General features: G+C 32.0%; 1 protein-coding gene across 1 annotated transcript in view; it reads left to right on the top strand.

Moving 5' to 3' along the window:
- LOC137649955 (uncharacterized) overlaps window positions 1–12,500 on the top strand; it is a 361,156-nt gene that overhangs the window by 1,177 nt on the left and 347,479 nt on the right. Inside the window, exons 2-3 of the mRNA XM_068382938.1 lie at window positions 2,346–2,475; window positions 11,378–11,534. Coding sequence (XP_068239039.1) covers window positions 2,416–2,475; window positions 11,378–11,534 — 217 coding nt within the window. The 5' untranslated portion in view covers window positions 2,346–2,415. The remainder of the gene's footprint in view (window positions 1–2,345; window positions 2,476–11,377; window positions 11,535–12,500) is intronic.

Raw genomic sequence — 12,500 nt, 5'->3', positions numbered from 1 at the left:
ATATATATATATACTGTATATATATTTATACATACTTTTTATATATATATATATATATATATATATACTTTATATATATATATACTTATATATATATTTATATATATATATATATATATATATATATATATATATACATATTATTTAGTATAATCCACAGCTCGTTCTCGGAAACTAAATACACATAAAAGACAGGGGAGTGGGGAGAATGGATATTTTTTATAATTTCATTGGCATTCCTACCTCTAAAAGGGCACCATTGGTTCGGCACTGTAGAAGTGTTTATACACTATAGTCACATGTTTTCCTACGGCTATTATGAACGTCACACCCCAACTATTGAATGTGGCATCTGTTTGTTCTATGACTTTGTACGTAACTTATATGTGCTCATTCAAATGGACTGAGAGCTTATTCTATCTAGGAAGCCCATTTACACTATATGATAATTATAAGATATTACAATGAGTAATCGAAATTTTATTTTAAATCGTGTTTTTTTTTTTTTTTTTACGAATAGCTTTAAGGGGATGGCTGAAAATTCATATGCTATGATATATATATTTTTAGATAATCATATTTGGAAAACCAATGGGTAATTAAATCAGTCAGAAAACCATTGGGTAATTAAATCAGTTAGAAAACCATTGGGTAATTAAATCCTTTAGAAAATCATTGGGTAATTAAATCAGTAAGAAAACCATTGGGTAATTAAAAAGAAAAAACAATAGGTAATTAAATCTGTTAGAGAACCCATGTTTAATTAGATCACTTAGAAAACTAATGAGTTATTAAATCATTTAGAAAACCAACGGGTAATTAAATCAGTTATAAAACCAATACGTAATTAAATCAGTTAGAAAACGAAAAGGTAATTTAATCAGTTAGAATACTAATGGGTAATTAAATCATTTAGAAAATCAATGGGTAATTAAATCAGTTAGAAAACCAACTGATATTTAAATCGGTAATAAAACCAATGGGTAATTAAATCAGTTAGAAAACCATTGGGTAATTAAATCAGTTAGAAAACCATTGGGTAATTAAATCAGAAAACCAATAGGTAATTAAATCTGTTAAAAAATCATTGGGTAATTAAATCAGTTAGAAAACCATTGGGTAAGAAAACCAATTGGTGATTAAATCAGTTAGACAACCATTGGGTAATTAAATCAGAAAACCAATAGGTAATTAAATCTGTTAGAGAACCCATGTTTAATTAGATCACTTAGAAAACTATTGGGTAATTAAATCATTCAGAAAACCAATGGGTTATTAACTCAGTTATAAAACCAATACGTAATTAAATCAGTTAGAAGACCAAAGGGTAATTAAATCAGTTAGAAAACCAAAAGTTAATTAAATCAGTTAGAAAACTAATGGGTAATTAAATCAGTTTGAAAACCAAAAGATAATTAAATCAGTTATAAAACCAAAAGGTAATTAAATCAGTTAGAAAACTAATGGGTAATTAAATCAGTTTGAAAACCAAAAGGTAATTAAATCAGTTTGAAAACCAAAAGGTAATTAAATCAGTTAGAAAACCAATGGGTAATTAAATCACTTATAAGACCAATACGTAATTAAATCAGTTAGAAAACCAAAAGGTAATTAAATCAGTTAGAAAACTAATGGGTAATTAAATCAGTTTGAAAACCAATACGCAATTAAATCAGTTAGAAAACCAAAAGGTAATTAAATCAGATAGAAAACTAATGGGTAATTGAATCAGTTAGAAAACTAATTGGTGATTAAATCAGAAAACCAATGGGTAATTAAATCAGTTAGAAAAGCAATTGATATTTAAATCAGTAAGGAAACCAACTGGTAATTAAATCAGTTAGAAAATCCATATGTAATTAAATCAGTTATTACTGCTAGAATAGGTTGAAATACAGCAATATGTAGTTACCTAAGGTAGACAAAAGACAAATGGCTATTTAAGGCGGTTTTACACGATCGAACGGTTCGTCGAACGCTGTTCGATAGACAAGTGTTTGAAGTGATGTCCGAAGGTTGTCGAACATGCACGTCGAATGGTTCGAAGAACGTCTGTTCTAGTCCGACTTTTGTGGGCGGGGCTTAATCGTCCACAAACCTTATGCATTTGTGACTGACTCCACCTCTTCGAACCATTTGACAAGCAGGTTCGACAACCGGGTTCGACGAACCGTTTGACAATCAGGTTCGATAACCGGGTTCGACGAACCGTTTGAGAAGCAGGTTCGACAACCGGGTTTGACGAACCGTTCGATCGTGTAAACCCCGCTTTACTCTAACAATCTTCTAATGATTAAAAGATTTCTCATTCTGTAAAAAACGTAAAAAACTTCTATTTTCAACAGGGCACTCGAGTGCGACCGTCTAAGAGTCCATCGAAATCTGGTAGTGTCTCTCATCATTCGCTTTGTCGTCATGCTGGTTCTCACGGAACCTTTCGTATCGCAGAGGGAGAAAATAATCTACAGAGATGTGGTGAGTAAACTCTTCAAATAAATCCTCTCTCCTTATTAACCATTTAAATGCCAGTTTTTGTCTCCAGTAGTTTCACGGGCTGTCTTAGCGCAGGAGCCCGTGGCCTGCACCTTTAGTTGCAGGTCATTCTGTTGCCTGCCTGCCTGTCTCTAGATAAGTTAAGAACTATACTCAATTTTTTGTTAATGAGTTGGATTTGCACTGACTCACAGCGGTGCCCTTTTAGCTCGGAAAAGTTTCCTGCTATCATGAGGCTCAATACTACACAGTATTCTAGAAGTTTTATTCCAGCTGTTACCAAGTTGTGGAATGATCATCCTAATCGGGTAGTTGAATCAATAGAACTTCAAAAGTTCGAAGTTGGAGCAAATATTTTTATGTTGACCAGGCTGACACGAGTCTTTTTATTGTTTATATATGACATATCTGTTTTTGACGTTGTTAATAGTTTATATAGGACATATCTGTTTTGACGCTGTTACTGTTTTTAGAATGATATATTGTTGATTTATTCTCATCATTTATCTATTTCCTTATTTCCTTTCCTCACTGGGCTATTTTTCCCCGTTTGAGCCCTTGGGCTTATAGCATCTTGCTTTTCCAACTAGGGTTGTAGCTTGGTTAGTAATAATAATAATAGAATGATCTTTTGCAGCCAATCAGCGATCAAGAAACTTTTCCCGAGCTAAAAGGGCACCCCCTGCGAGTCTGTGTAAATCTGCCTCACTATAAAGAATTGACTATAACTTCTCAGCTTCTCTAGGTTTCATAAAAGACAGATTTATATCTAGGACTAGCAATAATTCTTTTTTTTTTTTTTTTTTTGTATGAGATTAGATTATCATTCTTATTGAAGTATAATTGTTTTTAATGATAAAATTGTATAAATTTGAATTATGCTGATTGCATCAAAAGCACACTATCACAAATATGCCCTTTTATTATAAGGATTGCTAATCTTATTATTATTATTATTATTATTATTATTATTATTATTATTATTATTAATATTGTTATTATTATTATTAATATTATTATTCTTATTATTATTAATATTCTTATTATTTATTATTATTATTATAATTATTATTTATTATCATTATTATTATTATTTTTATTATTATTATCATTATTATTATAAATATTCTTATTATCTTTATTATTATTATTATTAATATTCTTATTATTTATTATTATTATTATAAATATTATTTATTATCATTATTATTATTATGTTTATTATTATTATTGTTATTATAAATATTCTTATTATCTTTATTATTATTATTCTTATTATTTTTATTATTATTATTATTAATATTATTATCGTTATTATCATTATTATTGTTATTATTATTATTATTATTAGTAGTAGTAGTAGTAGTAGTAGTAGTAGTAGTAGTAGTAGTAGTAGTATTACTTTTGATCACCGGTTAAACCTTGTTACCATCTAAGCAAAGGAATATTCGTGTATTGCATGCTGAAGAAAGTGCACCCATTCTAGTTTCATGATAATTTGTATGATTATTAAAATTATTAGGATAATTAGAATTGATATTATTACTATTATTAAAATTATTATTATCATTATTATTATCATCATCATTATTATTAATATTATTATTATTATTGTTATTATTATTAGTATTCTTATTAATAATATTATCATTATTATTATTATTATCATTATTATTATCATTATTATTATTATTATTATTAATCATACAAAGTTTGATGATGATTATGCACGGACAAAACAATTAAAAAGACGAAGAAAGTGTCATTATTGATTGAAAATAGTTTTTGATTATTCTTTCTCCGGTGGTATAAGTTCAGGAACTTTCATTAACAAGACTGTTGTCGAAGTCTGTGGAAATTCACTCCGCACTCTTTTAAAGGTTTAAAGGCCGTCATGAATGGCAGAGGCAAGTGACAGTGGCATTGCCCTAGCAAGCAGGGCAATGCCCTAGAGACTGACCATGTTATATATGATCAGCGCCCAAGCCCCTCTCCACCTAAGGTAGGACCAAGGAGGGCCAGGCAATGCCTGCTGATGACTCAGCAGATAGACCAATAGGGTCCCCGAAAACCCCATCCTTAGCTCACAAGGATGGTTAGGTTTCAGCGACGAAAGAAACTAATCTGAGTGGGACTCGAACCCCAGTCTGGCGTTCACCAGTCAGGGACGTTACCGCATCGGCCACCACAACCCTTTGCCTATGAAGATGAGATGCAATGTTAAAACATCCGTAATTCTAATCGGAAATTCTCTGTAAAAATATAGTTTTCAGCCGTATTTCAGTAAAATACAGGCGACCGTAATTTGTACCCTACTTTGTTATTATCTTTCACTGATTGGTGACCGTAATATCACTCCTTTACATCAATATATCAGTTTTTAAAACGGTAAAGGCCTGGCAATATTTATTCCAGGTTTTTTACCGTTTTATTAATGTAATTTTTTAACAGTGTACCTTGTGAGCCTTTAGAAACTTCCCCTACATCATCTCTATCTCTCCCTTTCTCAAAAGCTAACGCTACCCCTAACCACCCCCCTACAAAAATAGATAAACAAAAAGTTAGAATAAAACCAGTACGCACGCGCAAACACGCAAGAATAGAAAGTCCTCTGAGAATGCCCGTTTTAGTGTACAATGGAACATTGTATAAGAAAAGTAGAAGAAAAAAAAATTCCCTGAGGTATTACCTGATCTGAATGGTCCTGTTGGCCATCCTGCTTCGGTTTTGAATAGTGGGCTAATGGTGGCATTCTGGGGAACAAAAGGGCTTGTCCAAGTCTTCGTCTTACTGTTGTGGACATAGGGCGATCAGAAGGAAGAACCTAGGATTAATCCTGGAAGGACTGGAAAAAGAGATGATATAACCCCAAGGCTTTCCTTTCCCATCCATTCTGTTGTTAAAATTGTCCCGTATTGTGGTCTATATTATTCAGGGGTCCAGCCCTGCTTAGCGAGTTTGCTTAATGGTGGTGGTTTTTGCTTTATCCTGAATTCAAATAAGATATCCCCCCCTCCCCTCCTCCATCTCTCTAATCCCTATATTTGTTCTCTTCCATTCACTTTTTTTTTCTTTTTTTTTTCGAAAACTAGTAATATTCGTTTGAAGGTTCAAAGGCCGCTCATGAAAGACACAGACAAGGGACAGTGATATTGCCCTATCAAACAGGGCAATGACTAAGAGTCTGACCATATATACATATATACATATGATCAGCGCCCAAGCCCCCTTTCCACCCAAGCTAGGACCAAAGAGAGCCAGGCAATGGCTACTGATGACTCAGCAGATAGACCTTTTAAGCTTCCCCCAAACCCCACATCCTTAGCTCACAAGGGTGGTGATGTTGCAGCAACCAAAGGAACTCGAACCCCTGTCTGGCGTTCACCAGTCAGGGACGTTACCACATCGGCTACCACAACCCCCCTTACCATTTTAGTTATTCTCTTCCATTCACGTTGTTTCTGGAAAACTAGTAATATTCCCTTTTTTGGAAAAAGGTTACCATGTTTTTTTTTTTTTGTTTTTTTAAAGTGTATACATTTCGAGAGAGATATGTATTCTTTAAACTCAATTGTTCATAATTAAGCAAATTGCCCTAACGCAGCATTGAAAGTTAAATGTTGTGGTGGCCGATGTGGTAACGTCCCTGATTGGTAAATGCCAGACTGGGATTCGAGTCCCGCTCAAACACATTAGTTCTTTTGGTTGCTTCAATCTCACTATCCTTGTGAGCTAAGGATAGGTGCTTTGGGAGTCCCCATAGGTCTATCTGCTGAGTTATCAGTAGCCATTGCCTGGCCCTCCTTGGTCCTAGCTTGGATGGAGAGGGGGCTTGGGCGCTGATCATATGTACTGTATATATGGTCAGTCTCTAGGGCACTGTCCTGCTTGCTATGACAATGTCACTGTCCCTTGCCTCTGTCATTCGTGAGTGGCATTTTAACCCTTAAACCTCATGACCTTTATAGTTTATAGCTCAATCTTTTTGTAATTCAAACTTCGCGGAGATTGTTGAAAGTGAATAATGAATTAAGGCTTTAAATAGTTTCTTTCGTTTTTTGAAAGTCTAACAAAACTGCTTTCTATAAACAAGGTGGTTTTTTCAGATATTCTTTGATCATAATTTTATTCTCTTATTTGACATTTCTATTCTTTTATTTTTTAATTCACCTTAAATGACATTAATCCATAAGCATTAGTTATTAACTATGACATGATGTTGTTTCTAGAACTATTTTTAGAAATATCCAACTATTTATTTTTCTTCTTCCAAGAAATATCTACTTTATTGATATTAAATATTTCTATTTTTTGTACCATGCAATAATAAAAAATAGGATTTAGTACAGTAAAACATAACAAGGCAAAGATGTCCATTATCTCTAGAACTGTTTTTAGGAATAAACTACAGTATTTATTTTTCTTCCAAAAATATCTGTAATTTATTATTATTAAATATTGCTTTTTTATTCAATGCAATAATTAAACATATGATTTAGTACAGTAAAACATCGCAAGCAAAGTTGTTCATAATATCTATAACTATTTTTAGGAATAAACTACAGTATTTATTTTTCATCCAAAAATTTCTGTAATTTATTAACATTAAATATTGCTTTTTTATTCAATGCAATAATTAAAAATAGGATTTAGTACAGTAAAACATCACAAGGCAAAGATGTTCATAATATCTATAACTATTTTTAGAAATAAACTACAGTATTCATTTTTCCTCCACATTTGTTTTTTTCTTTTTTACTTTATTAACATTAAATATGGCTTTTATTCAATTCAATAATTAAGAATATAATTTAGTACATTAAAACATCACAACCAAATATGTCCATAATCTCTAGAACTACTTTTAGAAGTAAACAACAGTATTTATTTTTCATCCAAAAATTTCTGTAATTTATGAACATTAAATATTGCTTTTTCTCAATGCAATAATTAAATATATGATTTAGTACAGTAAAACATCACAAGGCAAAGTTGTCCATAATCTCATCAAAATGATAAGCTTTAGAGTAACGAGATTTTAATGAAGAGGAGAGAAAAGATTTCAGAGTGTTGCTTGGAATGCTATTACTCCTCAGTTACTCATTACCTGGTAATAAATTGGATCAGCGATGATTATAATCAGCGTTGAAAATGTCGGCCGTTTCTCATTACCTTCGGTAGCCAAATCTTGCTCGAAATATCATCACTTCTATGGGAAAATTATATCATTTATTTTATTAAAATAAGTAAAAAATGGTTCGCCACGTTCTTTTTTCTCAAATATTATATATGTGTCATCCGCATACTGTCTGTAAAATATAGGCTTAAAATCTATTGGACATTGTTCTAACCATTTCTTTTCGTAATAATCTCTGTTGGGGAGTGCGAAGAGTATGCCCAAACCATCTCCATCTACCCCTCACCATTATCTCATTCATATATGGCACTGGAGTAATCTGTTTTACAGTTTCATTTCTAATCCTGTCCTGCCATTCAACTCCCTATTTTCTTCCGAGGGCCTCTTTTTCAAATATACTAAGCCTGTTGAAGATTGTTTCATGGTCATACCACGACTCATGTCCATACATTAACACAGATCTCATTAATTGGATATATAGTCTAATTTTCAAATGTACTTTCAGGCGATTCGATTTCCAAATTTTACTTAACTCAGCCATTGTCTGGTTTGCTTATTTCAATCTTTCACTAAACTCCAATTCTAATGACCCTGTATTGGAGATCGTAGTTCATAGATACTTGAACGATTCTACCTCATTAATCCTCTCTCTTTCCAAAGATATTTCATCTGCCCTGTTTTTCTTCTATTTATCTTAAGCCCAACCTTCTGCGATATTTCATGCATATTGGTAAGCAAGCATTCCAAATTCTTTGCTGTTCTGCTACTAAGGACAGCATCATCAGCATACTCTAGGTCAGCCAATTTCCTATTACCAATCCAGTCAATTCGTTCTCCACCATCCCCAACTGTTCTATGCATTACAAAATCCATGAAGAGGATAAACAACATAGGCCACAACACATTCCCTTAAAGTTCTCTACTGTTCACTGGAAATTCATTTGATAGGACTCCACTATCATTAACTTTGCACTTGCTATAATCATGAACAGACTTAATCAAATTCACATTATTCACTCAAAAAAGTACAAATGATTTCTCTCCCATCAAATATTTACAAATTTTACCATCACTGAAAAATCGATATTTTTTATCTGAACCAATCAACTTTTTCCGCACATGTTTCAAAAATAGAAGCACCAGTTTATGGCAATTTTTCGCAGATTTATGCTCTCAACAGTTTTCTCAATTGATGAGTTGAGCTGTATTATCTATATATTTTATTAATATTATTATTATTATTATTATTATTATTGTTGTTGTTGTTTTTGTTGTTATAATTAGCATTATTATTATTATTATTATTATTATTATTATTATTATTATTATTATTATTATTATTATCATTATTATTATTATTATTCCTTAGTAAAATATTCAAATCTGCTGATAAAATTATTAGGCAATTCTGACCTGCAGAAACTAGAGGATAATTAAAAAAATTTCCTTTTTTTTTCATTCATATATTCTCTATGCTATTAAATTGCGTATCATAAAAATTACTACTACACCTCCCCTGTTTTATCAAGATACATCAATATCCATTTCTATCTTTATTTAAACATGAAATATCTCACATGATAATAATTACATCCGCTCATTAAATGGTTTGTAATTATCAGAAAATTGTGCTATTATATATATCACATTATAAACTTTGCGTGTCTTTATAATCTATCATTATATTTAGATCGATAAATATTTTACTAAATGAGCCCGAACACTTTTTTTAATACTAAGCTTACAAGAATTATCTGATTCTTTGCCTTTATCTTAGCAATTGTTTTTTTTTCTTTTGTCTTACATATCTGGATAAGCATAATTTAACCGAGTTGTCGATTACAATGACAAAAGCTGCTCTCTCTCTCTCTCTCTCTCTCTCTCTCTCTCTCTCTCTCTCTCTCTCTCTCTCTCTCAAACACATACGCACACACCTCATGATACAGTAGTTTTAGAATTTGTGGGGAAACTAACTCTCTCTCTCTCTCTCTCTCTCTCTCTCTCTCTCTCTCTCTCTCTCTCTCTCTCTCTCTCTCAAACACATACGCACACACCTCATAATACAGTAGCTTTAGCATTTGTGGGGAAACTGATTAAAAATAATAGTAATTACTATTACCTTTAACCGCAAAACAATTTGATTATTTTATCAATACTACGCAATTTAAAGAATAGTATAATTGCCTTAACAAACGTCACAGTTACTATCAAATGTTACATCGATGTACAGTTGGACACAGACATTCTGGTACACCTCGCTCTGTGCAACGAGTTCCTGCCATGTCTACCTTCAATAGCTGTCTAGTTACCAGCTAAGCAGTTAGGGTAGGACGTGTTGTGAGGTGTCAGAGGAATTCCTGTATTTGTCTTTGCCATCACTGAGTTAAATCCTTTGTTGGTAGTAGGTTGGCCAGGGCACCGGCCGCCCGTTGAGATACTACCGCTAAAGTTATGGGGTCCTTTGACTAGCCAGACAGTACTACATATAATCCTTCTCTCTGGTTACGGTTCTTTCCCTTTGTCTACACAGACACCGAATAGTCTGGCCTATTCTTTACAGATTCTCCTCTGTCCTCCTACACCTGACAACACTGAAATTGCCAAATAATTCTTCTTCACCCAAGGGGTTAACTACTGCACTCTAATTGTTCAGTGGCCACTTTCCTCTTGGTAAGGGTAGAAGAGACTACTTAGCTATGGTAAGCAGCTCTTCTGGGAGGACACTCCATTGTTCTCTAGTCCTGGGTTATGCCATAACCTCTGTACCATGGTCTTCCGCTGTCTTGGGTTAGAGTTCTCTTGCTTGAGGGTACACTCGGGAACACTAATCTATCTTATTTCTCTCTCACTTATTTTGTTAAAAGTTTTTATAGTTTATGTAGGAAATATTTATTTTAATGTTGTTACTGTTCTTAAAATATTTTGTTTTCCTGTTTCCTTTCCTCACTGGGCTATTTTCCCTGTTGGGGCCACCGGTCTTATAGCATCCTGCTTTTCCAGTAAGGGTTGTACCTGAGCAAGTAATAATAATAATAATAATAATAATAATAATAATAATAATAATAATAATACTTTTTATTATTGGGTATTCAATGTACGTACAATTGGCCGCTCCATGTTCCTGGTGCACCCTGACACATCCTTACTTTACGACGAGTAATGAAAAAAAATATATTTTTTCTTGTTTTCTTTACTTTATCATTACTTTTAAACTGTTGGATTTTATGTTTATTTCATTATGTATTCTTTACTTCTCAGTTTATTTTAACTCTTTTTCTACTTTTTTTACAGTTTTGGTAATAATAATAATAATAATAATAATAATAATAATAATAATAATAATAATAATAATAATAATAATAATAACAAGCGGAAGCCATGTAAATTACACAAAAGGATATTTTCAATACTAATTATCTTTTTCCTAACCTATACATGTTTGAATAGAATGTCCGGAGATTAATTTTATAATCTTGGTTATGGAATTTGTTAGAACTCAATTTTTTGTCTAATATTAAAAAAAAAAAGGGAAAACTGTATAAGATGTGCTTTGTTTAAGTAATCAAAGTCTAATGTGAATTTGTAAGAGTATACCATGAAATTATTTCTGTTTTCTTTAAAGCGTGAGACACAAAATAAATAACACGCACGCTATCGTATTGATATATAGATAATAATGATAATAACAAAAATAACAACACTTTCCTTTATAATGACAATGTATAACAACCATGCTTAATCTCACAGGACTGGCTCTGCAAAACCCTTCTGGGCGTGAGAATGTACGCCCAGATGTCCTCCATAAACTGGATGTTCGTGGAAGGACTTTATCTCCACTCTAGACTGACGTCCAATATCTTTAACGACGGGGCCCCCTTCATGCTCTACTATGCCATCGGATGGGGTGAGTGCTCGAGAGAATATGTTGACCAGGCTGACATGAGTCTTTTTATAGTTTATATATGACATATCTGTTTTTCACGTTGTTAATAGTTTATATAGGACATATCTGTTTTGACGTTATCACTGTTTTTAAAATGATATATTGTTAAATTATTCTCATCATTTATTTATTTCCTTATTTCCTTTCCTCACTGGGATATTTTTCACTGTTGGGGCCCTTGGGCATAGCATCTTGCTTTTCCAACTAGGTTTGTAGCTTGGCTAGTAATAATAATAATAATAATAATAATAATAAAAATAATAATAATAATAATAATAATAATAATAATAATAATAATGATAATTGGTAAAGAGTCAATGGATGTGAAAGATTCGAGATAGGAATTTTTTTTTTTTTTTTTTTTTTTTTCTTTTTTGCATTCAATGTGACTTTCCATGTAAGATTCACTTCTTGTGGGATGTTTTCTTTTCCTTTGCATTGAATTTTTGTCTTCTTGTTCTGTGTTGTGGTTATGAGCAATTCGTTTTAGTATTCCATTAAGGAATAGATTTAATTGTGTCTCCAGTAAGATTTACTTCTTACAAAATATTTTCTTTTCCTTTGCATTGATTTTTTTATCTTCTTGTTCTGTGTTGTGGTTATGGGCAATTCATTTTAGTGACTTTTTTTATCTTTATTATTTAAGAGCAATTCATTTTCGTAGTCCATTAAGGAATAGACTCAATTGTGTCTCCAGTAAGCTTCACTTGCGAAATATTTTCCTTTGTGTTGACTTTTTAATCTTCTTCTTCTTTGTTATTTAAGAGCAATTCATTTTCGTAGTCCATCAAGGAATAGAATCAATTGTCTTTTTTTTTTTTTTTTTTTTTTTCCTCTTCATATGAAAGAAATTATGCATTCTTTTACCGAGCAATTTGCTTCCCTTTTTCAAAAGTTTTCCGTTCCCGTGAGAGGCCAAAAGATCCT

This window comes from Palaemon carinicauda, chromosome 11 (assembly GCF_036898095.1).
Source record: "Palaemon carinicauda isolate YSFRI2023 chromosome 11, ASM3689809v2, whole genome shotgun sequence".
Lineage (NCBI taxonomy): Eukaryota > Metazoa > Arthropoda > Malacostraca > Decapoda > Palaemonidae > Palaemon > Palaemon carinicauda.
This window is presented reverse-complemented; position numbering and strand designations above follow the sequence as displayed.